General features: G+C 43.3%; 1 protein-coding gene across 1 annotated transcript in view; it reads right to left on the bottom strand.

Annotated features, from left to right (window-relative positions):
• Nucleotides 1-26,736, bottom strand: part of ATF6 (activating transcription factor 6) — a 177,491-nt gene that overhangs the window by 131,560 nt on the left and 19,195 nt on the right. Inside the window, exons 8-9 of the mRNA XM_090048719.1 lie at nucleotides 12,149-12,334; nucleotides 11,698-11,789 (exon numbers count right to left, since the gene is read on the bottom strand). Coding sequence (XP_089904845.1) covers nucleotides 11,698-11,789; nucleotides 12,149-12,334 — 278 coding nt within the window. The remainder of the gene's footprint in view (nucleotides 1-11,697; nucleotides 11,790-12,148; nucleotides 12,335-26,736) is intronic.

The following is a 26,736-nucleotide window of genomic DNA, read 5'->3' as shown; positions in this document are numbered from 1 at the left end:
ACATGCAAGTACCAAATAAGTGCTTACAAGTTACTGGCAACTTGCTTTGCACATTACAGTAAGTCTGGCTCAGAAGTGTTTAAAGGTGTTAAAAAAAAAATTATGCCTCCCTACATTTCACCAAACATTTCCAGTACAATGTGTTTTATGCACCTTACAGATAAGGTTGCTAGGTTCAACTTGAGATAATTCACCAAGATTCATGCACATTCACATACATTGGAAATTTCTGTACAACTCTCAGACATCTAACCTTGTATCTAGCACAAAAAGCACTCACACAAAACACATTAGTAGACATCCTTTTCACTTCCTTCTCCTAGACAAGGGTATTTACAAACTTCCCATTTACTCATCCAGTCTCTGAACACTAGTTTTCTACAAAAACAGCCTTAATTAAGCACAGCGAATTCATTTAAAAAATGTAGTGTGCTACAGCAATGCATCAAGTTACTGTTTAATCCATGAATCCCAAGTTTATAAATAGCATTAGAGGCCAAAAAACCCCAAAACAACTTCCCACTGATTATGATGGAAATAGTTTGCTGTTAACATTTATCATTAAACAGAAGGATGGTGTCATTTCCCTTGCTTCTGAGGAAAGTTCTGAAGAACAAGATGATTGTTAGTTTGACCAAACTCGAAATACACATGCTTAAGTTCCAAACAGCTTTCTGGGCAAGATATACACAGGGGCTTCCTTACAAGGCTTTCAATCTCCTTCCTTCAAAGTTCACAGCTGACTGCTGTGCTAGGTTGTGCATATATATATCCCTTATATATTTCAGCAAGAAAGAACAGTCATTTCCAGCAGGGTTTTCTTGTGCTACATCCATTTGTCAACTAGCGCTACCTCCCTGTATTGCTGTGTTTAAGAGCAAGGTTGTTTAAACGTGAAAACAAGATAACACAAGAGACTCGCCACTACCCCCATGAAACAAGATATATATAATCGCAGGCAAAGGATAAAAAAAATCATGTGAACTTCACATCAAAATGTAAGGAGAACCTCACTGGCATAAGTCCAACATGATTCAAGGTCAGAAAATTTAACCACCAAGATGAAAGTTGTGCTAGCACAACATGCTTCATTAATGTAGAAGAAACATATCCTTAACTATATGCCTACTTATTTATAAAATTACTTTATAAGGTCTACACCTCAAAACACTACAGTCTATGCTTACTCCTCAACAAACTAAACAAACACCCTAATGGACATAGAGTTATGGCTGCTTGGACGATGTTCAAACAGAAATGCTGAATGTGGCAATGAATCCCATGTTGAGCTTGGTGTCAGATCTACTGATGTAATGCCTTAGTGTGGTTTGTGATTTCAATAACCTTTAATCTTTGGGTTTCTTTAATGGTGTGTCACATGGTGCCTTGTTTTGAACCAAATGCACTTAGCAACCTTAAGTATGAGTTAAAAGAAGTTTTTTCCAGAAATATTGTTAAGAAAGAGACCTATAGATTTGCCAAAGAATGATTCACATGGCTTATGTAGGCAGTGAGGCAGATCATCATCTTCAATGCCTAGTTCATCATTAAGAGACATAAGATGTTACAGAGGGGCCACAGAGGGGTATAACTTAAATTCCTAGCTCCATGTCAATCACTTCTTCTGTGTCCTCACTTTTCCAACTCCCTGAGTTCCTTTCCCATTTTATGCTTCTATTCCTGAACCTTAAATGTAAACCTAATTTCATGTTTACTATTTTGCAGGCTTCATTTTTCAGAACAAATTAAACAAGGAGCCATGTTCCCTGGTCTCAATAGAACCAGAGTTCATACTGAGTCAAGCTACTAAAGTCCTGCCTCTCATCGCTAGTACTTCCCAACCCCTCCCTATTAGTCCACCTTGTACCTACCACCTGCAGATTTTACAATTCTGCAAGAAAGACAATCTATTCTCCTAGAGCTCAAAACCCAAGATCCTTCTTTGAATATCTGGTGTGTACACACTGGGACACACTATCCCAGATTCCCCAATGCCACCAAGTCCTCTTTCCATAGGACTGATCTTGCAGTCCTAAAACATGCAGGAAAGGATCCCTGCTCCCAGGAACTTAAAGAATACAGCCCCCCTACCGACAGGCTGCAGTGAGCGCACATCTGGCATTTAGGTTCTCAGACTGCTTGCTTTGCTATTCCCCATTGTAATCCCCTAAGAGTTTCTCCATAGACCTGAAAAATCAGACGCACGTTCTTTTCTCATCCTTCCTCTTGCACTGTGTGAAGTCTTCAAGTATAAGTGCAAACACCCTTTGTAAAGGCCAAGAACAAAACTACGGCAGAGCCAAAGGGGGCATTTTCAAAAGCATCTAGCACAGGGATGGGTAATTATTTTGGCTGGAGGGCCACATCATGAGTTTTGGTGTTCTCTCGAGGGCTACAATTCTCTCCCCACCTTCCTCACCACAATCCACACCCTGCCTGGAGCTGCAGTACACTCTGATCCCCATCCATCCCAGAGACTGCCAGATGCGTCTACAGCTTATGCAAGGAACTGGCTGGTGTGGCGGAAGCAGTCCTAGGTGGGTGCCACTATCAGTTGTGGATGCAGCTGGCATTTGTTTCAAAGCTGCCAGGTTGTCTCCACACCTCCCAGAGCTGCAGCATGCCCCAATCCCCACCCCACTTGGAACCTGCCAGCTTTGTCTGCAGTTTATGTTAGCATTTGCCTGGTGCAGCAGAAGCAGCCATGGGTGGGCGCCAGCGTCAGCTGTGGATGTGGCCAGCAGGATCTAGGTTGGGGTCAGGGCATCTACCGGAGTCCACAGCTGATGTTGCCACATCACTGCTGGTCAGAAACAGCCTTGCCTGCCTGGCACCATCCAGTGAGTGGCCTGAGTTATTGTTGCCAGCAGGCCAGATCCCATGAATTCATGGCCACCTACTTGTGGGTCACATAAAATCAGCTGGTAGACCAGATCTGGCCTGCGGGCTGTATTTTGCCCACCCTGATCTAGTATATTTAGGAGTACAAGTTGTATATATGTATACAAGCTGAATACCTAATTACAGTCATTAATTAATTCTGCATTCACTATTACGCACACTACCAGGCACTTTCCCAAAACATTATCTTGTATTCAACTGCTGTACAAAGCTACACGAATCCTAAGCTATAAAGCTTTGCTACATGAGTGGAGAAAAACAGGGCCCTTCTACAAAATTTCAACCCATGATTACCCTCACATAGTGGGTACATTCCAGAAAAAAGTCACATCCCACAAACAAAATCTTTCAGAAATTCTTTTGCTGAACTACAGTAAGCAGAAAAGTTTTCTGAAAAAAATCCTCAGTCCAATCAGAAGTTAAAGAGATAGGAAATCTTCAGAAGTAACAGATGCTTGCAGACATACTGATTAAGCCCCAATTAACACTGCTTTAACAGGTCACAAAATCCTTAGACCCAGGGGCAGCAGTGGACATAGCCTTTCTGGACTTTAGGAAGGCCTTCGGCACAGTCTCTCACCCCATTCTCATTAAATTAGGGGACTGTGGCCTCGACACCTACACAGTCAAATGGTCACTAATTGGCTGGAGGGTCACACCCAGAGAGTGGTGGTAGATGGGTCTTATTTGACCTCGAGGGATGTGGGCAGTGGGGTCCCCCAGGGCTTGGTCGTCGGGTCTGCACTATTCAACATCTTCATCAGTGACTTGGATGAGGGGGTAAAAAGCACCCTATTCAAATTCGCAGACGACACTAAGATGTGGGGAGAAGTAGGCATGCAAGAAGGGAGGAATAGGTTGTAATCGGACCTAGACAGGTTACAAGGGTGGGCGGATGATAACAGGATGGGTTTCAACACTGACAAGTGCAAAGTGCTGCACCTGGGGCTGAAGAACCAGCACCATACCTACAGGCGGGGGAACTCCGTTCTTGTCAGTACAGTGGCAGAAAAGGATCTTGGAGTCAACTCTGATGCCAAAATGAACATGGGCCGGCAGTGTGGGGATGCAGTCAGGAAGGCCAACCATACCTCGTCATACATCCACAGATGCATCTCGAGCAGGTCCAAAGAGGTAATCCTCCCCTTCTATGCAGCACTGGTCAGGCCGCAGCTGGAGTACTGCATCCAGTTCTGGGCACCGCACTTCAGGAGGGACATAGACAGCATGGAGAGGGTCCAGAGGAGGCCACTCGCATGATCAGGGGGCAGCAGGGCAGGCCCTACGAGGAGAGGCTATGGGACCTGAACCTGTTCAGCCTCCACAAGAGAAGGCTGAGGGGGGATCTAGTGGCTGTTTACAAACTAGTCAGGGGGGATCAGCAGGGATTGGGGGAATCCCTGTTCCCCTGAGCACTACCAGAAGTGACTAGAAATAATGGTCACAAGCTGGCAGAGGGTAGATTCAGGATAGACATCAGGAGGCGCTACTTCACTGTCAGGGTGGCTAGGATCTGGAACTGACTTCCAAGAGAAGTGGTGCTGGCTCCTACCCTGGGGGTCTTTAAGACAAGGCTAGATTAACACCTTGCTGGGGTTGTCTGACCCCAGTACTCTTTCCTGCCATGGCAGGGGGTCGGACTTGATCTGCTAAGGTCCCTTCTAACCATACCAACTATGAAACTATGAAACAGGGACAGAATGTGTGAGACAAAGTGAAATATAAAGCAATAGTCTGAGCAGTACAAAATGACAGAGCCCTGCACTGAGAACCTCACAACCATGGTGGAATATCTGCCTCATCTTCATGCACGGTGGAGTTCACTTTTCATCCGTGACCTAAACAATCACGCTTCTGGAACAAAGTTTGAAGATAAAAAACCAATTTCCTGCTAATTCATAGTTGTAGTTACACTTCTCCCTGCTGACTGAAGTCAATATTGCTGCAGGCCTCCAGTGGAGGCTAAACTATTACATCCAGTACCAGGAATGGTTACATACCCAGGAATTCCTTTTCACTTTATCTGCTTTACTGAACATCAAACCGAGCAAAAAATAAGTTAACTGTTATATCTTTGTAGTTACCAATTGTTACTGTGACAGGAATACATACAGACCGTTGTGCTCTGACAGTAGTTTTTACTTTCAAATTCAATAACTTGCTGAGGATGGAGACTAAGGGTGCATCTACTGTGATGTGGCGATCATGAGTGTCTACACATGACCACCAGCCATGTTGCTGTACCAGAGCACTCCCTGGTTATAGCATGCCATTACAGTGACATAGTGGCAAAATCTAACCATTCACCATGTGCACAGCACAGTAGCTGCCCATACTGTGCGGTGCTTTAGTACTTCCAAAAGGGTGTACTAAGCCATGGCACTGTAGCAATGTCACCATACAGCAACTTGTAGACACACCCTGAGAACTGCCTCACTGGCAACAGAATAGGAAGGGACTCCCCCAGGTCTGCGCTTTCCATTTCGTTTTTATGCTCATCAAAAGCAGCTCAGGTTTTGCACATTCCCCCACATCTTACTCCATCGTCGTTTTCTTTGTACTCAAAATTCTGCTAGTACTTCTCTGTTTAAGTAAAGTCTTTCTCCCTCCAGTAGAATCTTTCCAAACAAAAGAATATCAAAACGTAAGGTCTGCAGGGTGGAGATTTTCTGACTGATTTACAAAAAAATTATCTAAATTGACGTTCAAAACTTAGAAACCCTGCCAAAGTTGTTCCCAAGCGAATGTAGCACAAAGGCAGTAATGATATCAGTCCTACAAAAATGTTTGCTCCTGGAGTTCATAACTCTCAGAAGAGAGCAGCATCCTGTTTTGTAATTATCTTCCACTTCTCTAGCACCTTTTATCCTGCAGGATCCAAAACCATTTTAGAAACTATGCACCAATTACCTCATTCCCAGCTAACAGCTGCCATGCACCATACTCTACACAGTTCACAACAACTCTGCATACCAGCTTAAGTATCTTTTGGTTCCTAACTGAAGCCAGGGGAAGATCAGGGATGGCAAAGCAATTACCCAAATGGAAAAGGTTGCCAGGGCACCTGAGTTGATTCCCCTACCACTATGACAAAATCTGTAACTGCAACTGGTCAGGAATTCATTTCATGAGGTAACAGTGCCACCTCCTGAATTGCCACCCACAGCTTCCTGAAGCACCTGCATTTTTCTTGGATGCCTCCCACTTTAACATTGATGAGTCCCAGCTGTCATCATAAATGTTAGGGGAGAATGCTGGGTGACATGGCAGGACTTAAAAGTTTTACCGGTTGTGTTTTTGTTGCATGCAAACTGCATGTGTTTCTGTAGACTAGACTTTTGCATTAAATCTTTCATTGTACTTTCAGTTCTTGAGTGAAAAGCAGGTTTAGTTCATGCAGACAAGCAGGGATCTGGTACAACAGGCTCTTTACAAAGCAGCCACTATCAACAAGAAAATCCAGTAATTGGTCTGTGTTTACAAAATAAGGCCCATGAGCATTACCACCGCTTAAAATTATTGCACATTGCTTCATTTGATTTTTTTTCTAGAAGTATCACATAGTTTAGATCCAAACAATATGTGCCAGGATAACAATTCCATCTGTTCACAGGATTTTTGAAAAACAGCAAAAAATAGAACTCAAGAGCAGTGCAGGACTTAAAATCTTCCTTCTTAGAAACCTGACCATATCTAATGAGTAGCAATGTAGCTTAAAACGGATCAGAAAAAGAAAAGAAAATGTTTAGTTTCACTGGCCAGGGCTGAGGAGTATGCAAACAACAGACAGAGCATCAATGGTAGCAAGCCAACTGGAGTTTAAAAGGCCTTTCAGCTTTTAACAGTTGAACCGGACTGGTAAAACACAACAGAAACATTTTGTTTCTAAACAGTCATCTTGGCAGCATGCTTTTAGTAAAGTCCGACTTTGGATTTCCTTCCAACTAGCATCTCTTCCTTAGTTTATACAGGGATTTAGGGAAAAAAAATCCAACCTACCAACCAAACCCAGCATCAGGTGACCTGTGAAAGTGCTCTCTCTTCTGAGCAGCACAGAGTTTTACAAAGGACAGAGCCCTAATTTCCAAAGCCAAATTTAGCAAACAGAGCGGTAAGTACCAAAATTAGGTTTGTTTACACCTCTATTCTGCAAGTGATTTAAAAAACAGAGCCTGGAGGCAATGGAGCAGTTCTTTCCCAATCCCCCACTTCTGTGGCCCAGAAGGTTCACTTGCTCCTCTGGCTATGTGCATGAATTTCAACTCCAGCTTAAGTATCAACAATGAATGTGCTTTATGCTTCACTGGACAGTGTTCAGTTCAGAAGCACAGAGTAAATCAAGGGGAGCCCCAACATTCCCTCTCTGCTGTATTGCATTCTCATTCCAGATGCGAACTCTGCAAATCAGATCATCTCAACAGGCTAAGCTGTGCTGTGGCTATAAATTTACCCACCCAGAAGTCTGGCAATTCTCTACTTCCTTCATCTTGGGTACATCAGACAGTACAGGAGAAGACTCTGAACAAGCTAAAGCCATACTTACTATGTCTGTTTATAGTAAGGCACCTAGAGGACGACACAAAGAAATTCCATGAGAGCAGAACAAATGCATTACTGTTTTGCTTCTGACTAATGCCATTCTTATACACTCCAGTGGAAGGGATGCTGACAGTCCTGAGAGAAGAGTCAAGGCTTAAAATGGACCATGTAAAAGCCAACAAGTGGCTTTTCTATCTACTACACCAAAAAAGAGGAAGCTAGTTAGAAGTTAAAAGGAGCCCCTAAGGAGGTTGAGGAACTTGCAAGCAACATGGGAACTGCTTCAGAACACGGTATTGAAGGCACAGAGCAAATACTGCAAGTCAAAGAAAATGGAAAGTGGACCCAAAAAAAAGCCATCATGGTTTAATGGCAGAGTGGCAGAGGCAATAAGCAGAAAAAATGTTTCTTTCAAAAAGTACATTAAAACCTTCAGGTCCATGTCTGAAGACCTGACATAGAATCAGTTGGGCCTCTGAATGATCAGGATGAAAGGGATGCTAAAAGATGACAGCACCATTGCTGAGAAATTAAATGCATTCTTTGCACCTCTCTTCACTGTGGAAAATGTTAGAGGACCAGATCCAGTCCCCTCCAGGGACAAGTTAAAGGAGTTGACCCAAACTGAGGTTTCAGTAGATGAGGCTGTAGAGACAACTGATAAACTAAACAGTAGCAAGTCACCAGGACCTGATGACTTTCACCCTAGGGTCCTGAAAGAGCTCAGATCAGAAACTGCTGAACTCCTGACCGTAATATGCAACCTGTCACTAAAAAACAGCCTCAGTACAAGAGGACTGAAGGGTTGCCAATGTGACTCCCATATTTAAAAATGGCTCTAGAAGGTATCCATGGAACTACAGGCCAGTGAGTCCAACGTCTGATCCTGGAAAACTGGTAGAAACAATAATAAAAAGGAATGTTCAGCATGTGGATGAATATGAATTGCTGGGGGAAACAGCATGGCTTTGTCAAAAGAAAATCATGCCTTACCAACCTACTAGAGGTCTTTGAGGGTGTCAAAAAGCAGATGGACCAGAGTGATTCAGTTGATATAGTATATTTGTATTTCCAAAAAAGGCTTTTGACAAGGTCCCCCATTAGAGACGTAGTCATGGGATTACAGGGAATGTCCCCTTGTGGATTAGAAACTGGCTCTAGGATAGAAAGCAAGAGTGAGCATAAATGGCCAGCTTTTAGGATGGAAAGAATTAAACAGCAGGGTCCTCCCAGGGATCTGTGTCAGGACAAGTGCTATTTGACATATTCATAAGTGATCTGGAAAAGGGGGTAACAGTGAGGTGGCCAAATTTGCACAAAATTATTCAAAGTGATAAAAAGCAAGGTGGACTGTGAGGAACTACAGAAGGATGTGGCACAATTGAGTGAATGGGCAACTAAATGGCTGACGAAATTCAATGTATATAAGTGAACGGTGATGCACCTGGGCAAAACTAACCCAAACTATGCCTACATTATGATGGCTCTACATTAGCTGTTACCATGCAAGAAAGATCTGGGAATCATTCTGGACGGTTCACTAAAAACATCAGCTCAGTGGTTCAGGAGCCATTAAAAAGGCAAACAAAATGTCAGGGATTATTAAGAAGGGATCCGCACATAAAATGGAAATATTGTACCCAGTTCTGGTCCCCACACCTCAAAAAGTACATAGGAGAACTACTGAACGTACAGAGAAGGGCAACGTGAATAATTAGCAGCATGGTGGGACCTCCATTTGAAGAGAGACTAAGGAAGCTAGACCTATTCAGTTTAGAAAAGAGACACTTGAGGAGGGACATGATAAAGGTTTACAAAACATTAAATGGTAAAGAGAAAGTAAATACGGATTTATTATTTACTCTCTCTCACAATGCAAGAACTAGGGATCACAACATGAAACTAGTAGGCTGTAAGTTTAAAATTAACAAAAGGAAGTGCTCTCCTGCACATTGTGCAATTCAAGCATGGAACTCATTGCCACCAGATACTGTGGAAGCCAATAGTTTAGCCCAATTAAAAAAAGAGACTGGACAAATTTTTGGAGAAAAAAGGGAGTAACTGGGTATGAGTTAGGGGTATACCCTCTGAATTAGCCATAGAACATCATAGACATTAAGTGCTGGAGGCTGCAAGTGAGGGGGACAGTGGGAAAAAAAACCTTGGTTATATCTAGTTCACTCTCCCTTTCAGCATCCACTCTCTACCAATACATGACAAAGGGGACTGAGCAACATTGACCTATGGTCTGACCCAGCAAATGGCAATTCTTATGTTTTTGTATATTCTACAAAGTTCTCTCAGAAAAAAATTGGACTGCATAAAAGAAACTTTTTTTGTCAGAAACTGACGCTTAATTTCTTTCTCCAATTTGAATTAAAAAATAAAAGATTATTTTTGATTTTCAATAACAAATTTTAAATATAGGATTTTTCCTTCCTTTTTGCCAAATGCAAAAGAAGGTGCAGAATGTTACATTTCCTTTGAGTATCCATTTCCTTTAAGACTGGCATTTCCTTTGAGTCTCTCTTTTTTTTTTTTTTTTTACAGCAGCTTTTCTATCTTTTCCAACTCTGGAAAAGTAATAGAATAAGGAAAAAACAAAAAAGCAGAAATAAGATAATGTGGGGAAAAAAATTCAGATTTCATTTTTCAAGATAACTAAATATTTTTCATGTAAAAAATAAAAGCTAAAAAATGAGCTTTTTGTTACCTTGATATTGTCCCATCAGGGGAAAAAATATACTCTGAATGAGAACATTTGTTCAAAAGCATTCAGGGAGGATGGGAAATTTGAGGTTTTAATCAACTTTACAAGAAGCCATGATACAAAGCTCAGCTACTGGAAGCAAAAGTAAAAGGATAAAGATTACAACCCTGCTTATGTGCTCCCTGAGAGCTGACAACATGATTCTCTAAGGCTTTTAGATCCTTTCAACTACATGCATTGAACACAATCACCCTAAATTAAGAAATTTGGTAAGATGCCAGTCCATATGGGAGAAGTGTACATAAACTAGAGGTCCACCAATATATTGATCCATATCGTATCAGCACTGATAAAAGGAAAATCGACATTACTGGCAATCAGCTTTTTTTGACTGACGTGGCTGATAATGTCGCCAATAAATGCTGTATGCATGCATGCAGCCACAGTGTGCACACAGCCAGCCGAGGAACTTGGAGAGCAGTGTCCAGCTAATAAGTCTTTTGGGAAGGAAGGGGTGGAGGGAAGGAAGGGGTGTGTAAGGGGCAGATCGAGGCTCCTGTGGTGAGGGATGGAGTGGGGCTGGGGCAGGCAGTGCCCAGCTGGGGCTGGGCAAGGGACAGAGCTTCATGGCTCATCTAGGGGGCACAGATCCCACTGCTATGTACACCCCCGGGGGAGCCATGGGGGGGTACATCCCCCAGATCTGAGCAAGAGACAAGGGTGGGCTGCAGGCTGGGTCTGTGCTGGGCTTGTCCCAGCAGGGGGGCTAGGCTGGGGCTGTGTGGCGGCATTGGGAAGGAGGCTGGGGGGGCTATGGCAAATTCTGGGGTGGCCACAGACCATACTCACATAGTTCCCCACTGCAGTGCTGCTGCTGCCTGGTCCAAACACAGCCCCCCACACTGGGAAGAGCCCAGCACTGCCCCCTCCCCAGCCCGCAGCAGCAGCCTGCCCTCAACCCATGCACAGATTTGGGGGGCACATGCCCCCCATGGCTCCCCTTGCAGTGTGCACAGCAGCAGGATCCACGCCCCCCCCTCCTCGCACCAAGCCAGACACCTCCGTCCCACACGGCTCCATCTCATGCCCAGCTCTGCCCCATCTGGGCAGCACCTGCCCCTGCCCCTGCCTCAGCCCTACTCCTTCCCTCACTGCAGGGGCCTCAGTCTGCCTCCCGCACACCCCTTCCCTCCCCCTGCCCCTTCCCCCTAACAGACTTACCAGCTGGATGCTGCTCTCCAAGCTGCATATTGGCAATTGGATTGGTATTGCCTGATATGGCTTGTCAACAATTGGCCATCAGTATTGATCCAAAAAATCTTTATCAGTGCAACCCTAGCACAAACTTTATATTAGGTGCCATTGAGATACCCCTAATTTGAAGAATGGCAAAGGAAAATTTCTCTGTTGACAGCCCACGGCCTCCAACCACAGAGCAGGTTGCATGAAACTGCATAAACACAAGGCAGGTAAAGACCTACAGATTAGATTCCCTCCAGCCCTTCCCAACAGTATGGAAAGATTACTGATTTCAAAAATCATCTTACCTCAGTGGGCCACAGTTCAGCACTACGAAGACGAATATCACTGCCACACACACAGCTCTTTTCTTTGGAGAGTAATCTTTGAGCTTCTGGTTCTAAACAGGAAGAGCAGATCAGGCACAGAGTAAGAACAAAGTTGAAAACATGTACACACATTTCTGAAGCCAAAAAACCTGACCTCTACTTTTGCATTTTACATTAAAAGCTGACTTGCAGTAGGGAAAAGCGAGTTGCGGCCAAGCTCATATAAAAACAAATCTGGTCCTTTTTTTACAGTGTTCGGGTCCCATATACTCCATTTTCCTGGTAAATTATGTGGACTAGAAAAAAGGTAGATAAAGCTTCCTTGCATCAATTCTGCAGTCTCCAAAATGCTTAAATGGCCTCCATTTTCATCATATTTAGGTATTTAATTGTCAAAGCATTTTTAATCCTTTTCCCAAACTCAGCCTACCTCTAACACCACCTCATCCAGCTGCCTCTTCAGTGAGCCATTCTCTCTCTTGAGCCGTTCATTTTCCACCAAAGCTGCCTTCAGCCTGGCCTCCAGCCCCAACATGTATTCCTTCTTCTTCTTCCGTGACTGACAGGCCGACTCCTGGTTTTTGATCATGCGCTGCTGTCTCCTTAAGACATTAAGCTAGATTGGGAACAATGAGTCTGAGTTAAATAGGGAACTCTTACCTGTGTTCAAGTTGTTATTACATCCCCAGTTTCTGCTGTCCTGGTTTGACAGAGACCAACAAAGCTCATCTATCCAAACATCCAAACACAGCTGTGTCCATCACCCTGTCAACTAGCATCCATTATCAGGACACATGTCTAATTGTCATTGAAACAATGGAAGAGTAATACTCTAATTAATTCTCTTCTCTGTCCTGTATTTGGCCCAGTTTCCTTGGCACTACCTGGTTCTATAATCCTATATATGGCAGGCACAACTGAGACACTAATGGAGCAACTAACTTTGACAGACCAATTTATGAAGAGAGACAAAATTAAACACAGGCAGCTTTTGCCTTTGATGGCACTTTAAACAACTTATATTTAGGTTAGACATTAGAAATACTACCCTCCTATTGAGAAAATTAAGACACTGAAACAGGTTACCCACAGAGGTTGTGGAGTCTCCATCCTTGAAGGTATTTAAGACCAAGCTAGACAAAGCTTTAGCTGGGATGGTCTACTTGGGGATGGTCCTGCTTTGAGCAGGGGGTTGGACTAGGTGACCTCCTGAGGTCCTTCCACCCTTCATTTTCTATGATTCTATATAAGCAGCAGGGGGAAGGAATTGTTTGGGGCAACACAAGATGTGGAGAACTAAGAGTAACAAAATTAAATTAAAACACTAATGCAGGCTGAACACCAGGAAAATAAATAGCAGCATTAACTCAAAGGGGATAATTCCAGAGTTTATCTAAAAGTGGACTGAACAGGGTGCTAGTGAGTACATGATATAGATTGCAGTCAGCAAGCTGCACTGCTTTGCAAGGCTTATTTCTTCCTACTTCTCTTAAATAGAAAAGTATATATTGCAAAACCCATACATACTTCACAGGATTAGGCTCCCTTGTGAAGATGAGAGCTTCTGAGGTAACTGGGAGTATACCAAGACACAGTAAAAGGCTGTGTGGGGCCGCTGAGATGTTCCAGCTGCTTGCTCTGGCTTTTATTTCAAAGGGTGCTACTTCTCTAATCAGCCACATGGGACCACTGATCAGCTTCAGCTGAGTGGAGAAGCAGCACCCTTTAAAGTAAAAGAAACAACAAAAGAAAGACAGCAAACAGCTGAACAGCTTGCTTTTAATTCGGCAGTCATGAGTGGGTTGCAGACCAGGTGGATCTAGCTTCTAAAGCTTCCTGCAGCATGCTGATTTTTCACTTCCAAACTCAGAGGCCTGTGTCTTGTTTTCATTAAGGGCCCAATTGCTGAAAGAGGAGGAAAAGGAACCAAACAAGATGTTAAAGACAATCAGGCATCTGGGAAGAGATGCAGGAAAAGGCAGTCCTTTGAAAACGAATGTAGACAGGATTGTAAGAAGGAATGGTCAAGAGCCTCAAAAGATCAAGGAGGAAGAGAATGGAGGACTTCATGCTCTATTGGTGCCTCACAACCTTCTCTTTGACATCATACTCTGACATCACACACTACTCCCACTAGAAATAAAAAGAATGGATCATTTCTATTGATCAATTTAAACACACTTACAAGATTTCCCACATACAATATAAATAGGGTCTAAGCTCTCCTGAAAGTATTCTTCAAAGGAAAAGGACAATCATGGTATACACTAGCAGTTACATGGAGAGAGCTTGGCTTTCTTGCCCTTAGGAACTTCTCAGGTGATTTTCCTCTCCTTATAGCTTAGGAATAGGACCAGTGTTGTTGTTTTATTTTGTTTCATTAGTTCAAGACATAAGGTTTCTATCATAAGAACAAGCCACAATGGGGTGTGCTTTATTAGAGTACCTGTATCTGCTTTTGGTGCATTGAGATGCATCTGACTGAAGGCTAAATTGTTTCTGCCTACCATAAATGTGTCCTTGTAGCCTACTGATTGGCACACTGGAATGACTTATCTGCAAACTATGACTTACTTGCAGTAGAGAAAGTAACTTAAAACAATTAGGGATAGGGTATTTTGAAAACCAGTAGAGTTAAAACCAGTACCATTTCTAAATATCATCTACCAGAAAGTTGGAATAGAGCTGCGGCAAGGGCAGAGTTAAAGTGTTTGTACTTATTTCGGATTGTTCCTTTGTAGAGTTTTTCTCCTAGTCTCCTTAGCACCAACCATTGTACAAACAACTTCTTGGTCATTGCTAAAGTTTTTCAAATGCTGTAAAACCCAATGCCACAAATGAAAAAAATAGGGTTTGGAATAAGCAAGGGTTGCAACATGTAAGTACATGCTACAGCAGGGAATATAAGACCAGGTCAGCTATCCATGGATCAGTCAGTAACTGTTGCACTGGAGATACAGCATATGCCACATTCATACTGTAGCTTTAGTTTATGAGTTACATAACAGTCAGCTGTGTTAAATGTTTATTATTGTGGTTTTACTGTATTTTTAAAAGGTCTTGAATCCTGGAAGTCAGATGGAGAAGATAAATTTTGTCCCATCTGCTCCTTCCCCCCCGCCCCCCCCCCCACACACACATACTCTTTTTCCTCTTCTTTCGGCAATTAGGGCCGTAATATAAACAAGACACAAGCCTCAGAGTTTGGGAGTGCAGGATTTGACATGACAGTATTTGCTTTGGGTCAATTTAGACAGCTCCCCGTTTCTTTGGAAAAATGCTAATAAGCTAGAGTTGCGAATTTTCTAGGCATCTAACTCGCAAAGCGAGATCTTATTCCAGACTGTTTACTTCTCTGAAAACCCATTTGCATGGCTACATTCTTAAAACTTGCACCTTTCCCTTATAAGCACCCAAAAATGGCAAAGAGAAGGACTCTTTTCCAAGAGCCTAACAGTTATGGCTCTTGTTCGGAAAGAAAACAGCAAGGAAGAGGGCCTTTGAGTTCATTAGCCTTCTGAGGTGGGCACTCCCATGGGAGGGAGAGGCCAGAGGAGCTGTGGATTCCAGTCCCTGTTCCCAGTGCTGTTTATGCATTTTGCATGAAACAGTCGTTGTACACAATATGTAAAGAGCAATAGGGGTTGGAGCAGAAAGCAAGGCTCCCTCCCTTTCAGGTAAATGCCCTCCACACTGGGCTACAGACCCAGGCTCCATCATGCTTCCGTCCTTCTGGCATGATGATTCCTGCATTTCTTTCTACTCAGGGGCTCAGCTTCAACAGGACAGATGACAACACCAACTCAGCCACAGCCTACTGGTTAGGGTAATTTACTGGGAAGAAGCTGAGGAGGCAACTACCCTAACCACTAGGCTACTAGCTAAAAGGTAGATCCTTCTGTAGGCAAACACACCCCCTGCCAGGCAGTTTGGATCTTAAGCCGATAGAGGCACATAAACATGCAAGCCAAGTCAGATGTCTGAAAGGTTGCTTTTCAACCCTTGAAATACCTCTTAGGCTAGGAACAGACATTCAAAAGGCCTGAATTGATTCAATCTTGGCAGGTTAGTCTAACCTGGCTAGGCTAAATCACTTTGTAACTGTCCAGGCATCCCAGAAATGCAGGCACATGCCTGCAGTGGCTCAGGCTAGAAGCCGGGGAGGGGGGGCACTAGAACAGCTCTCCCTTCCTTCCACAGCACTGAGCTGGGGGGCAGGGGCATGGCCCAGCAGGGAATTGATAACAGTGTTTATCAACCTATTAAAAAAAAAACAACAGAGGGACATTACCAGCTACCTGTAATTCAGCATGGACCATAGCCAGCATATGGCCTATTAGTTAATACACAGACACCTCTACCAAGGCAGAGGGGAGGGGGGAATTCCTACTTAGCAGGGACTTGGGGGGGGGGGGGGGGGGACTAGCCTGCAGTCTCTGGAGCTGCAACGAGGGAGCACAGGGGAGGGGCCAGTCCTGCTGTGGAGCAGACAACATATGGGATGCTGGGAGTGTCTGGTTTATCTTAAACCAGCAAGGGGTCTGGGACAGACATTGTATAAACCGGCTTGAGCCAAATCATAGATCCATACATGTTTGGGTCAGAAGGAACCTTAGCAGATCATTGATGACCCCAGCCAGGTGCATGTCTAGTCTCCTCTTCAAGACCCCTGAGGTGGGGGACAGCAGTTAAGTCTGATACATTCAACCAGGTTTATCTCAAACCGGTTTCAGCCATTTTCAAACTGGTTTACGTGCACTGAACATCTGTTCTGTTACAGGTTTAAACCAGTTTCTGATATCTTAAACTGGTTGATGTGTAATGTCTGTCCTTAGTCTTAGTGCTTCTATAGCTGACTCCTTGCTCAGTACTTGCATATTATGGAGGTAACAAGGCTGCCAGTTGAAAGAATGGGAAAGCCATGTTGCATTTACTTCAAAATTTAGACAAAAATAGCCCATTACCCATAATTAAGATGCAGAATTAATCAAATCCTTAGATGCAGGGATAGCAGTGGACATAGTCTTCCTGGACTTTCAGAAGGCCTTTGACACCGTCCCTCACCCCATTCTCATTAAGAAACTGGGGGACTATGGTGTCGACACCCATGGTCAAATAGGTCACCAACTGGCTGGAGGGCCACACCCAGAGAGGTGGTGGATGGGTCATTTTCGACCTGGAGGGATGTGGGCAGTGGGGTTCCACAGGGCTCGGTCCTTGGGCCCGCACTGTTCTTCTTCATCAGTGACTTGGATGAGGGGGTAAAAAGCACCCTGTTCAAATTTGCTGATGACACTAAGATGTGGGGGGATGTGGGCACGCAAGAAGGGAGGAATAGGCTGCAATTGGACCTAGACAGGTTACAGGGGTGGGCGGATGAGAATAGGATGGGATTCAACACAGACAAGTACAAGGTGCTGCACCTGGGGAAGAAGAACCAGCACCATACCTACAGGCGGGGAAACTCCCTTCTCATCAATGCAGAGGCAGAAAAGGATCTTGGAGTCATCATTGATGCCAAGATGAACATGGGCCAGCAGTGTGAGGATGCAGTCAGGAAGGCCATCCGCACCTTGTCATGCATCCACAGATGCCTCATGAGCAGGTCCAAGGAGGTGATCCTCCCCCTCTATGTGCCACTGGTCAGGCCGCAGCTGGAGTACTGCGTCCAGTTCTGGGCGCCGCACTTCAAGAGTGATGTGGACAACATGGAGAGGGTCCAGAGGAGGGCCACTCGCATGATCAGGGGGCAGCAGGCCAGGCCTTATGAGGAGAGGCTACGGGACCTAAACCTGTTCAGCCTCCACAAGAGAAGGCTGAGGGGGGATCTAGTGGCCTGTTACAAACTAGTCAGAGGGGACCAGCAAGCATTGGGGAAGTCCCTGTTACCTCAAGCACTACCAGGAGTGACCAGGAATAATGGTCACAAGCTGGCAGAGGGTAGATTTAGGCTAGATATCAGGAGGCGCTACTTGACTGTCAGGGCAGCTAGGATCTGGAACCAACTTCCAAGCAAAGTGGTGCTAGCTCCTACCCTGGGGGTCTTTAAGAGGAGGCTAGATGTACACCTTTCTGGGGTCGTTTGACCCCAGCACTTTTTCCTGCCATGGCAGAGGGTCGGACTCGATGATCTGCTCAGGTCCTTTCCGACCCTAGAAACTATGAAACTATGAATTACCTTTTAAAAGGAATAAAAGTCTAAATCAAGCGTAGTATAAGAATTAAACTGCAACCTTATTTGAATCTTACACATCTTGTGATAGGACTTTTCCCTTATAGCCTAATTTTCTCTCGCTTTACTGCATATCATTCCCTTGTTATATTACTTAAATAATATACCTCCTTGCACAGCTACACTTTCTAAATACTGTTGTTTCCCAATGTCAAGCCCTCACCTATAACCACAAGGAACAAGACACAAAACATCAAATATATCCTATAAAATACCATAAGAAAAAGCAGGGGCAATGGAGGCACTGTCAATACCTTGCCACTGCAACAGCAGGGAAGTATTTGGTTCATGTGTGCTCAGAAGATCCTAGAAGAAGGATTGGGCCTTCACAACAGAGGAAGGCAAAAACCTCAACAATCTGTACCAATTGGACTTCCTGAAAAAATTCCTTCTTGATCTCAACTAACTGGTGAGTGGAAGAGCAAGACCTTCTAGCCAGGATACTCTGGCCTTTTTACTTCTAGCATCTGTGCACCTCAATTATAAAAGCTTAGCTATGGCCAAGGTCCCAATGCCTCTCAGAAAGACAAAAAAACCCAACAACCAAAAACACCATCCAGAAGCCACAGGCATAAGGGGAAGAAAATTCCTCCTTGGCCAAAAGTGATAACTAGCAAAAGTCTTAATGTGGGGGATTACTAAATACTTTTGGCAAGTGCACTATCTTCTGTTTAAAGAGGGAACTGACAAACACAGCAGACCAAACCCCTCCCACAATAACTGCATTTCAACACTAAGAATGGTAGATTTGTTCCTGGTGAAGTAGTTACCACACCGTTGTCTTCAATGGATTTTCATCCATGTATACCAGCCACGTATTTGATTCCAAAGATGCTACTATCTTGCATACTAGATTTTCTTCAAATACCTAGGTGGAGTCAGGAATAAGATCTCGAGAATAATTAAGCCACAGAAGTGGGAAGCTGCAAAATTAGATGTGTAGCTTTGTGACAGCCGGGGGTTATAGATCCATCTGTTGCTACAAACAATGGGATTTTTTTTCTACAAAACTATGAATCACTGGACATTAAAATTAGAAAGAGACCCCCCACCTAACTTTTAACAGATGGATCTGAGTCTATAGGCAAGAAATGGAAAGCCCAACTCCACATCAAAATGTGTCTGAAATGTTTATAAACAATTCTCCATTAAAATAATTTGGAGTGTACAGGCTAAGGAGTGGTTAGTGAATGTTAATGTCAGACAGGACTCCTATAGTTTTCAAATGCTAAGCATCTGCTTAAGAATTTTATTTCTGTAGGCAGCTGGAATGCTTCTCAAAGGCTCATGAAACATAGTGAGCTTCGTGTTGGCAGAGGGAGTGTTCCAAAAAGAAAGAGGTGGTATGTAAGTACACATGGCAGGGATGTTTGAGTGGAAGAGAGAGAAGAAAGTTCAAGTGATGAATCATGGAAAATGGGGAAGCTTTGCACATACTGGAAGGTAAGTATATTTTGGTGCAAAAAAACAGCAGTAGCAGAAGACAATGGATTTGCAGAATGTGGCAGCATGGTGTAAGTTGCAGGAAGATGGTTTTAGCAATGGAATTCTAGATATGTTGAGGACAGGAAGAGGGAAAAGGCACCAAACTCAGCCAGACATAGACTTGAATATAACAAATGTCACACTAGAGCAGGCCAAAGTCCATTCAGCCCAATGCCCTGTCTCCAACATTGACAAACAGTGTATGTTTTAAAGGCAGAAGCAAAGAAGAAGGTAGGGTAATCCATCTTTTGTCATAGTCTCCCAACCACCATTAGTAGGATACATCTCTAACTGTCAGATTCCTTGGGGGCTCCTAAACACATCTACCATAAAATCTATCTAATCTTTTTTAACCTGGTATATACCATTAACTGCCACAGCATCTTGTGCCAATGAGTCCCACATATTAATTATGTGTTTGGTAAAAAGTACTTTAATTGGTTTTAAATTTGCTGCTTGATAATTTATCAGAAGCCCATTAGTTGTTCAACTGAGACATTCATCACATGGTAAGTACCCTCATAGTCCCTTACTCACACAGCTTCATGCATCAGTGATACTCCATGACCCCCTTCACCTAATAAACAGCTCTAATCAGTGTGGCATCACCATACAGCACCTCCCCTCTACCTCCACAGACCCTTCCCCAAAAGCACCTCCTTTGATAGCATCACCCCCACGTACTCCCCCTAATACCTGCCTGAAGAGTAATATCCCCCGCAGCTCCACCACTCAGAGACCACTCCTTCAGAGTGAAACATCCATTGCCCTCTCAAAGCCCTCAGCCCTTACTATGATTCTCTTCCTGAGGCCTGAGACTGGAGTTCAAAAGGAAAAGCATTTCTACCATGGCTGCAGGACCACAGCACCCACCAGCTCTTTGAAAGGCTGAGTGGACTTGAGCTCAGTGCCCCAATATACATGTTCAAGTTAGGAGATGTCATAATGAAAGGTGAGGCATGTTTGCCATGACAACAACAAAGTGCTAACTCCCAGAAAAGGCAGTGTGCTGGGTGTTATGTGCCTGGCCTGACAAGTGCTTGCCTGATGTCTCCCAGTCTAGGGACTAGCCTAACAGAGAATTAAACCCCTGATATCAAAGCGAACCAATGGTGATCTCCCTTCAGCTGAAGTGGTTGAGAGCTGTGTTTAGGAACTGATGATTCAGTCAATTTAACCTCAATTCCAAGGCAGATAATGTCATCAAAAATCAATTTCTAAGCAGCTAGAGGGTAACAAGATCATCAACAAAAGCCAACATGGGTTTGTCAACAGCAAGTCACATTTGACCACTCTTGTCTTCCTTCTAAGAGAAGGAGAGGGGCTTTGTAGATTGGGCAGGGCAATGGATATGATATACCTTGACTGTAGCAAGGTTCCTGACACTGTCTTCCATGACATTCCCATTGTGAACCAAGTAAATGCAATCTAAATAAACCTACTATAAGGTAGATACATAACTGGTTGGATCAACATACTCAAAAAGTACCCATCAGTGGCTTAACAGCTAAGTGAGATGATGATATGGAATTAGGGATTGAGTGCACAGTCGTCATATTTGCACATAGCGCCAAACTGGGTAGAGTTGCAGACACCTCAGAAGATAGGCTTAGGATTCAGACTGAATTTGATAAACTGGAAAAATTGTCCTAAATTAACTGAATGAAATGTAATAAGGACAAGTGAAATCCTGAACTTATGATGGGGGAGAAAAAACCAAAAACAAATGCAGAAATACAAATTGGGGAATAACATGCTAGGTTCCAGTATTGCAGGAGGTTACAAGCTGAATATGAGCCAGTGTGCTCTTGGTGCAAAACAAGCCAGTAACATACGGGGTGTTATTAACAGGTGTGTTGCCTGCAAGTCAAGACAAGCAACTCTACCTCTATATTCAGTACTAGTAAGGCCTCTCCTAGTGTACCGGGCCCAGTTCTGAGCACCACACTTCAAGAAAAAATGTAGAGCAGCAAAAATGATCTGAGGTTTAAGAATCATGACCTACAAGAACAAGATATTTCTATGAAAACCAGCTCCCTGTTCATTTTCCTATGCCATTCTTGATTTTAAAGATTGCTCACATTCTTCTCCCTTCCCCCAAGTTGTCACCTTTTCTAAAATGAAGCGTCCCAAGCTTTTGCATCTTTCCTTATAGAAGCCATTCCAGACCCTTGATAACTTCTGCTGCCCTTCTTACCTCTTTTTACCTTTACATTTTCTAGGTCTTCCACATCCTTTGAGATAGGATGTCCAGAACTGCAAGCAGTATTCAAGATGTGACCACAACATGGATTTATATAATGGCATAATTACATTTTCTGTTTCATTCAATTCCTTTCCTAATAATTCTTAACATTTTATTTACCTTTTTTGGGTGGTACTGCATATTATGCCAATGTTTTTGGAGACCGCTCCACAACGCTTCCAATATCTCTTTTCTCAGTGGTAACAAGTCACTAAGACTCATTCCTGATGCAGGCATACATTCATCATGCATATAAAGAATTATTTTTCCCCCTACTACATTAGTTTTTGCACTTAGTAGTGTTAAATTTAATCTGCCACTTAACTGCACTCACTCAGTTTTGCAACATCTTTCTCTAACTCTTCATCACTGGCTTTAGATTTAATTACCCAGAGCAATTTGTATTATCTTCAAACGTTGCCACCTTGCTATTTATTTCCTATTCCAAATAACTGACGAGTTTGTTGAAGACCACAGGCCCCAACACAGATCCCTTCGGGGGTCCCCACTGTAAAAAACCCCAACAATTAAATTTCTTTCTTTCCCATCCATACAAGGTTTCAATCCATGAAAAGCCTTTCTCTTTGACATCAGGATATGCTTAGCTTCTATAACAGCCTCTGATGAGGAATCTTATTAAAAGCTTTTTGAAAACCTAAAGAGTATATGAACTGGATCCCCTTTATCCTCATGCTTATTCATACCCTTAAAAAACTCTAACAGATTGGCAAGATGTAATTTCTCTTAACAAAAACATGCTATTTCTTTACAAGTATATTATATTTAACCACATGACAGATAACTATAAGTTATATTATAGATTTTACTAACTGGCTAGGAACAGAAGTTAGTCTAACTGGCCTGTACTTCCCTGAATCAGCTCTAGAGCCCCTCTTAAAGGTGGCTTTTTGCTATTAGTCCTGCTATTAGGCACAGACTGATTTGTGCAACAGATAACTTTTGCTAACAGTTCTACAATTTTGTATTTACATTCCTTCAACTCATTACTGATACATTGAACAATCTTGTCTAAAACTTTATCTCTTGTCACCTGAATTTGAGTGATCTCTTCCTATTTATTCATGAAGACCAGATATTGTGCAGTAATCTCCCATAAACTTAAGTCCCATTTATTTTGGTTAAGGTTACGCTTAAATCTTTTGCTGAATAAGAACCAAAGGCCAGAGAGCATCTAGGTATGGCACCAGGATTTACATGTCTCAAAGAGGGACCACTGACTAGGTCTTCCAAATGGCATGGCAGGGGAGATGAGGGAAGAGAGAGAGAAGGGAAGTGCCCCCATCTCTTTCACTCTCTCATCTCTTTCATTTGGGAAAGGGTGGGGGCACTGTTAATTCCCTCACATGGCACCAGGAGTGACTTACTAACATTGGCTGTAAACCTTCTTGCTTTTTCATGTTTAAATTAAGCCCTTTGGGCAATTAAGAAATAAAGAGGCTCTTTTCTTGTGTGGGGTGTATTTAACGACATTTTGGTTAAATCTTAGAAAGCTGATAGGTCTGTTAACATATGCTATCTTTTCATCCAGAGTTAGGTGGGCTTTCCAGAAAGAATGCTTTGTAGTGGAAAATTCACTCATACACTACGAAACCCCCAAAGAGAAATTCCAAATCGGGAGCAAAGCTGCACTCACTTTTTCCAGGTCTGGAGCCAATGAATAGTCTTATGACTTTTCAAAATATTAAGGGAGGTTTTTAAAAAGGTTTAAAAGAAAATGGCTTTACCATCATGAGACAGGAAAAATTGGAAAATAGTTTTAAAAAGGGAGATAATCTCATAATAGGAATTGGAACAGTAAGAATAGCTTGTGCGCCAGAGAAACTGTTGATAGCAAAGCCAGGATTTAAGGATGGAAGTGTCCTTCCCAATGTCCTGGGGAAATGGCTGAAGAAAATATCACTAATTGTTACTGACAGGTGATTAACACTCTAGAACAGCGGGGTTCCCAATGTGGTGCCCACAGGCACCAGGGATAAAGCTTCAAAAGAATACAAAGTAAAGGCAAGCTGCATTTTGAAGTTGAGGATCTAATGCAATTTTAAGTAATGGATGAGATGATCAGATAGATCTAAATTCTGAATTTTAATATTCATATTGGTGCCCGCTGCTTTTCCTTTTAAATTTGAATGTGCCCTTGGGCACAAAAACGTTGGGAACCCCTGCTCTAGAATATCATCCAGCCTTTACACACATATTCACTACAACTCTTTTTCCTGTTCAGCTCAAAGGGTCAGAATCATAATATGCAGACAGCATTCATCCATAGACTTTAATGCACACCTATGATAATTTGTATCAGCTGAAGACTAGTCTTAGACATACCTGAGTTTTAGTTTGAAATATTCCCTGCAATGTTCTATTAAAGAGTCTTTGCAATCTCTATCCATCTGCTTTACTATTATTTTTCATTTGGCCATCTCTTCAAGAATAAGTAACTTTCTCCCACCTTTCTCATTCCTTGGTTTCCTCTAAAAGTCTTGGAATGAAATACTTTCATTAGAATGGTTTTCAATGCAGTGGTTTCTTGCAGAAAAAACACAGCGAAATCAGCTGTTAAGACACGTATTTAGCTGTGCCTGAGAGTGCTGTGCCAGTAAAACTAAAATGCTGCCAACATTGCACAATTAAATGCAAGATGCCCAGCTCTTGGCAAAAGCATCTTACTGAAAAATCATTTTGAAAGGGATACCAAGACTTTCTCCCCACTATGCCAGATTCCTAGCAGGGACCCCAGTTTATACTGTTTGCACTTGGAACAGTACACTGTAAACCCAGATTCCAGGATTTCACCTTCCCCATCCCCACACCTCCCCACAATATAAATCAAAGAAACAATGGCACTCTGCCCTTTCCTAAGTCTTAACACTTCTGCTATCTAAAGAAAAAAAGTATCTAAATAGCACTTGTGAATTAAGTGGACACATTCTGAATTACTTTTCTTTTCTTTTTTTTTTTTTAAACTTAACCCCATTTTAACCTAATTTCTTTTTATAATTAATGCTGATTGCTTACCCCTTGCACTTCATTCAGTATGACATTAGAGTACGCTTGGAAAATGGATCCAAGCAGAAACTGCCACCTTTCATGCATAAGCAAAATGCTGACAGTTTTGGCCAAAAATTCTAGGTCAGTGTTTAAATCTCAATAGGAAATCTGAATAAGAAAAGGACAGTGCTTATATTGCTGTTGATTTTAGAGGTTTTACCAGACTGTTTTCAAGACCAGAAGATTCTAGCCAAATTAACAATATTCCTACAGGAACTGATGTCCCCCATAACACAGTCTCTCTACTACAACAGCTCTTGTTGCAAAGGACTCAGAAACTGACTACAACAGGTCAAAATATTTTTGCCACGATTGATTCCTATTTGAAATCTCTGAGTTTATCTTGTTAGGTGTGCAAACACTTACATATGACTTACAATTCTGCTAATATTGAGCACTGCTAAAAGGACCTCATGGCACCCCACAGTGTCACGACTCAGTTGAACCAAATTAATCTAAGTGCTCGCTATTCATTCTCTGTTTCACATGAATTTAAAAGTAAACAATACAGCCTTTTTATATGCCACACCAGAAATGTAGCCACGTACCTGAAAATCCAGTTCTTTCTCAACTGTATTAGCTCTTCAAATTTAACTATGTAAATTTTTGTTGGCATTATGATACAGATTATGATACCTAGCAGTGGGGTGGACAAAATATGGCCTGCAGACCAGATCCAGCCTGCCAACTGATTTTATCTGGCCTGTGGACAAGCACATGCAGCAGTACCTCACAGTAGGCCCTGGATGAGCTGTGCTTTGGCCCCTGCCTTTGCAGGCAGGTGTCATGGGTAACTTCTGCTGGTGCCACAGGGGACGCTGGGCAGAAGCACCTCCACCCGCCTGCCCAGCAGCACACAGAGGCCTGGGAGATGGAAAATCAGCTTGCCCAGGGCCTGTGGGGCCAGACTCCAACTTCCAGGCACTGCACGGTATGCTGGACAAAACCTGCCTGGCACCAGAAGAAGTGAAGGCCCAAACATGGCTCACCCAGGACCTACCATGAAGTGCTGGGCAGGTGTGGCTGCTTCTGCCCAGAATTCCCTGTGGCACCTGGGAGATGCAGCCTGGCCCCGCAAACCCTGGATGAGCTGTGCTTAGTCACTGGCCTCTGTTGGCAAGCAGCACCCATGGCCTGTGGGGCTGCACTGCATCTCCCAGGTGCTAGAGGGGATGCTGGGCAGGAGCAGCCCTGCCCACCTGGCACCATGTGGCAGGCCCTGGGCAAGCCATGCACAGGCCCTGGTGGCTCAGGCTCTGGCTACCATGCGGTGCAAGAAGGGCAGGTGGGGCTGCTTCCACCCAACAACCACTGGGGCTCAGGCAGGCTTGTTCAACCTCCACCCATGGGTGATGGAGCCTGACCACAGGCCTCTGCACTGTCCCACCCTGCTCCACCATCAGGGCTCATGACAGGGTGAGGAGGGACAGTGTGGAGGCCTACAGCCAGGCTCCATTCCCTGGCCCCCAGCTATGGACAGAGAGAGGGTAGGCGGGGAGTAGACAGGTGGGCAGGAGCTGGGGTGCACATGTGCATGCATGCATGTGTGCAGTCCTCAACAGCTCATCAAAACTCAATCAGTGTCTCTTCAGCCCAAATAATTGCCTGCCTCTGACTTAGGAAATCAGATTTCAAAAGGTACCACTTCTACAACCATTAAAAAGGATTTTTTTCTAATGCAATGCAGTATGGGTAGATGCAATTAAGTTAACTTGGGGCAGGTATGAAAACAACTATCAGAGCACTATCTACTCTGCAGCAGAATAGGAAAGGGAAATTACAGAACACCTTTGTAGCAAAAGATGTGCAGTAATGGGAGCATATTATACTACCAGACAACAGCCTTCCTTCCCATCTTCTTGCCCAAAGGAAAAAAAGAAAACAAAAAACAAACACAGCTCTGACTTGCTTAAGAAGAATCAGTGACCGTTTTCCACAAGGATTATTTCCAAGGATAATTTTTCTTTCTGTTCCCTGAGCAGATGATATC

The sequence above is a fragment of the Crocodylus siamensis genome, chromosome 5 (assembly GCF_052110815.1).
Source record: "Crocodylus siamensis isolate JL-2025a chromosome 5, ASM5211081v1, whole genome shotgun sequence".
Taxonomy (NCBI): domain Eukaryota; kingdom Metazoa; phylum Chordata; order Crocodylia; family Crocodylidae; genus Crocodylus; species Crocodylus siamensis.
This window is presented reverse-complemented; position numbering and strand designations above follow the sequence as displayed.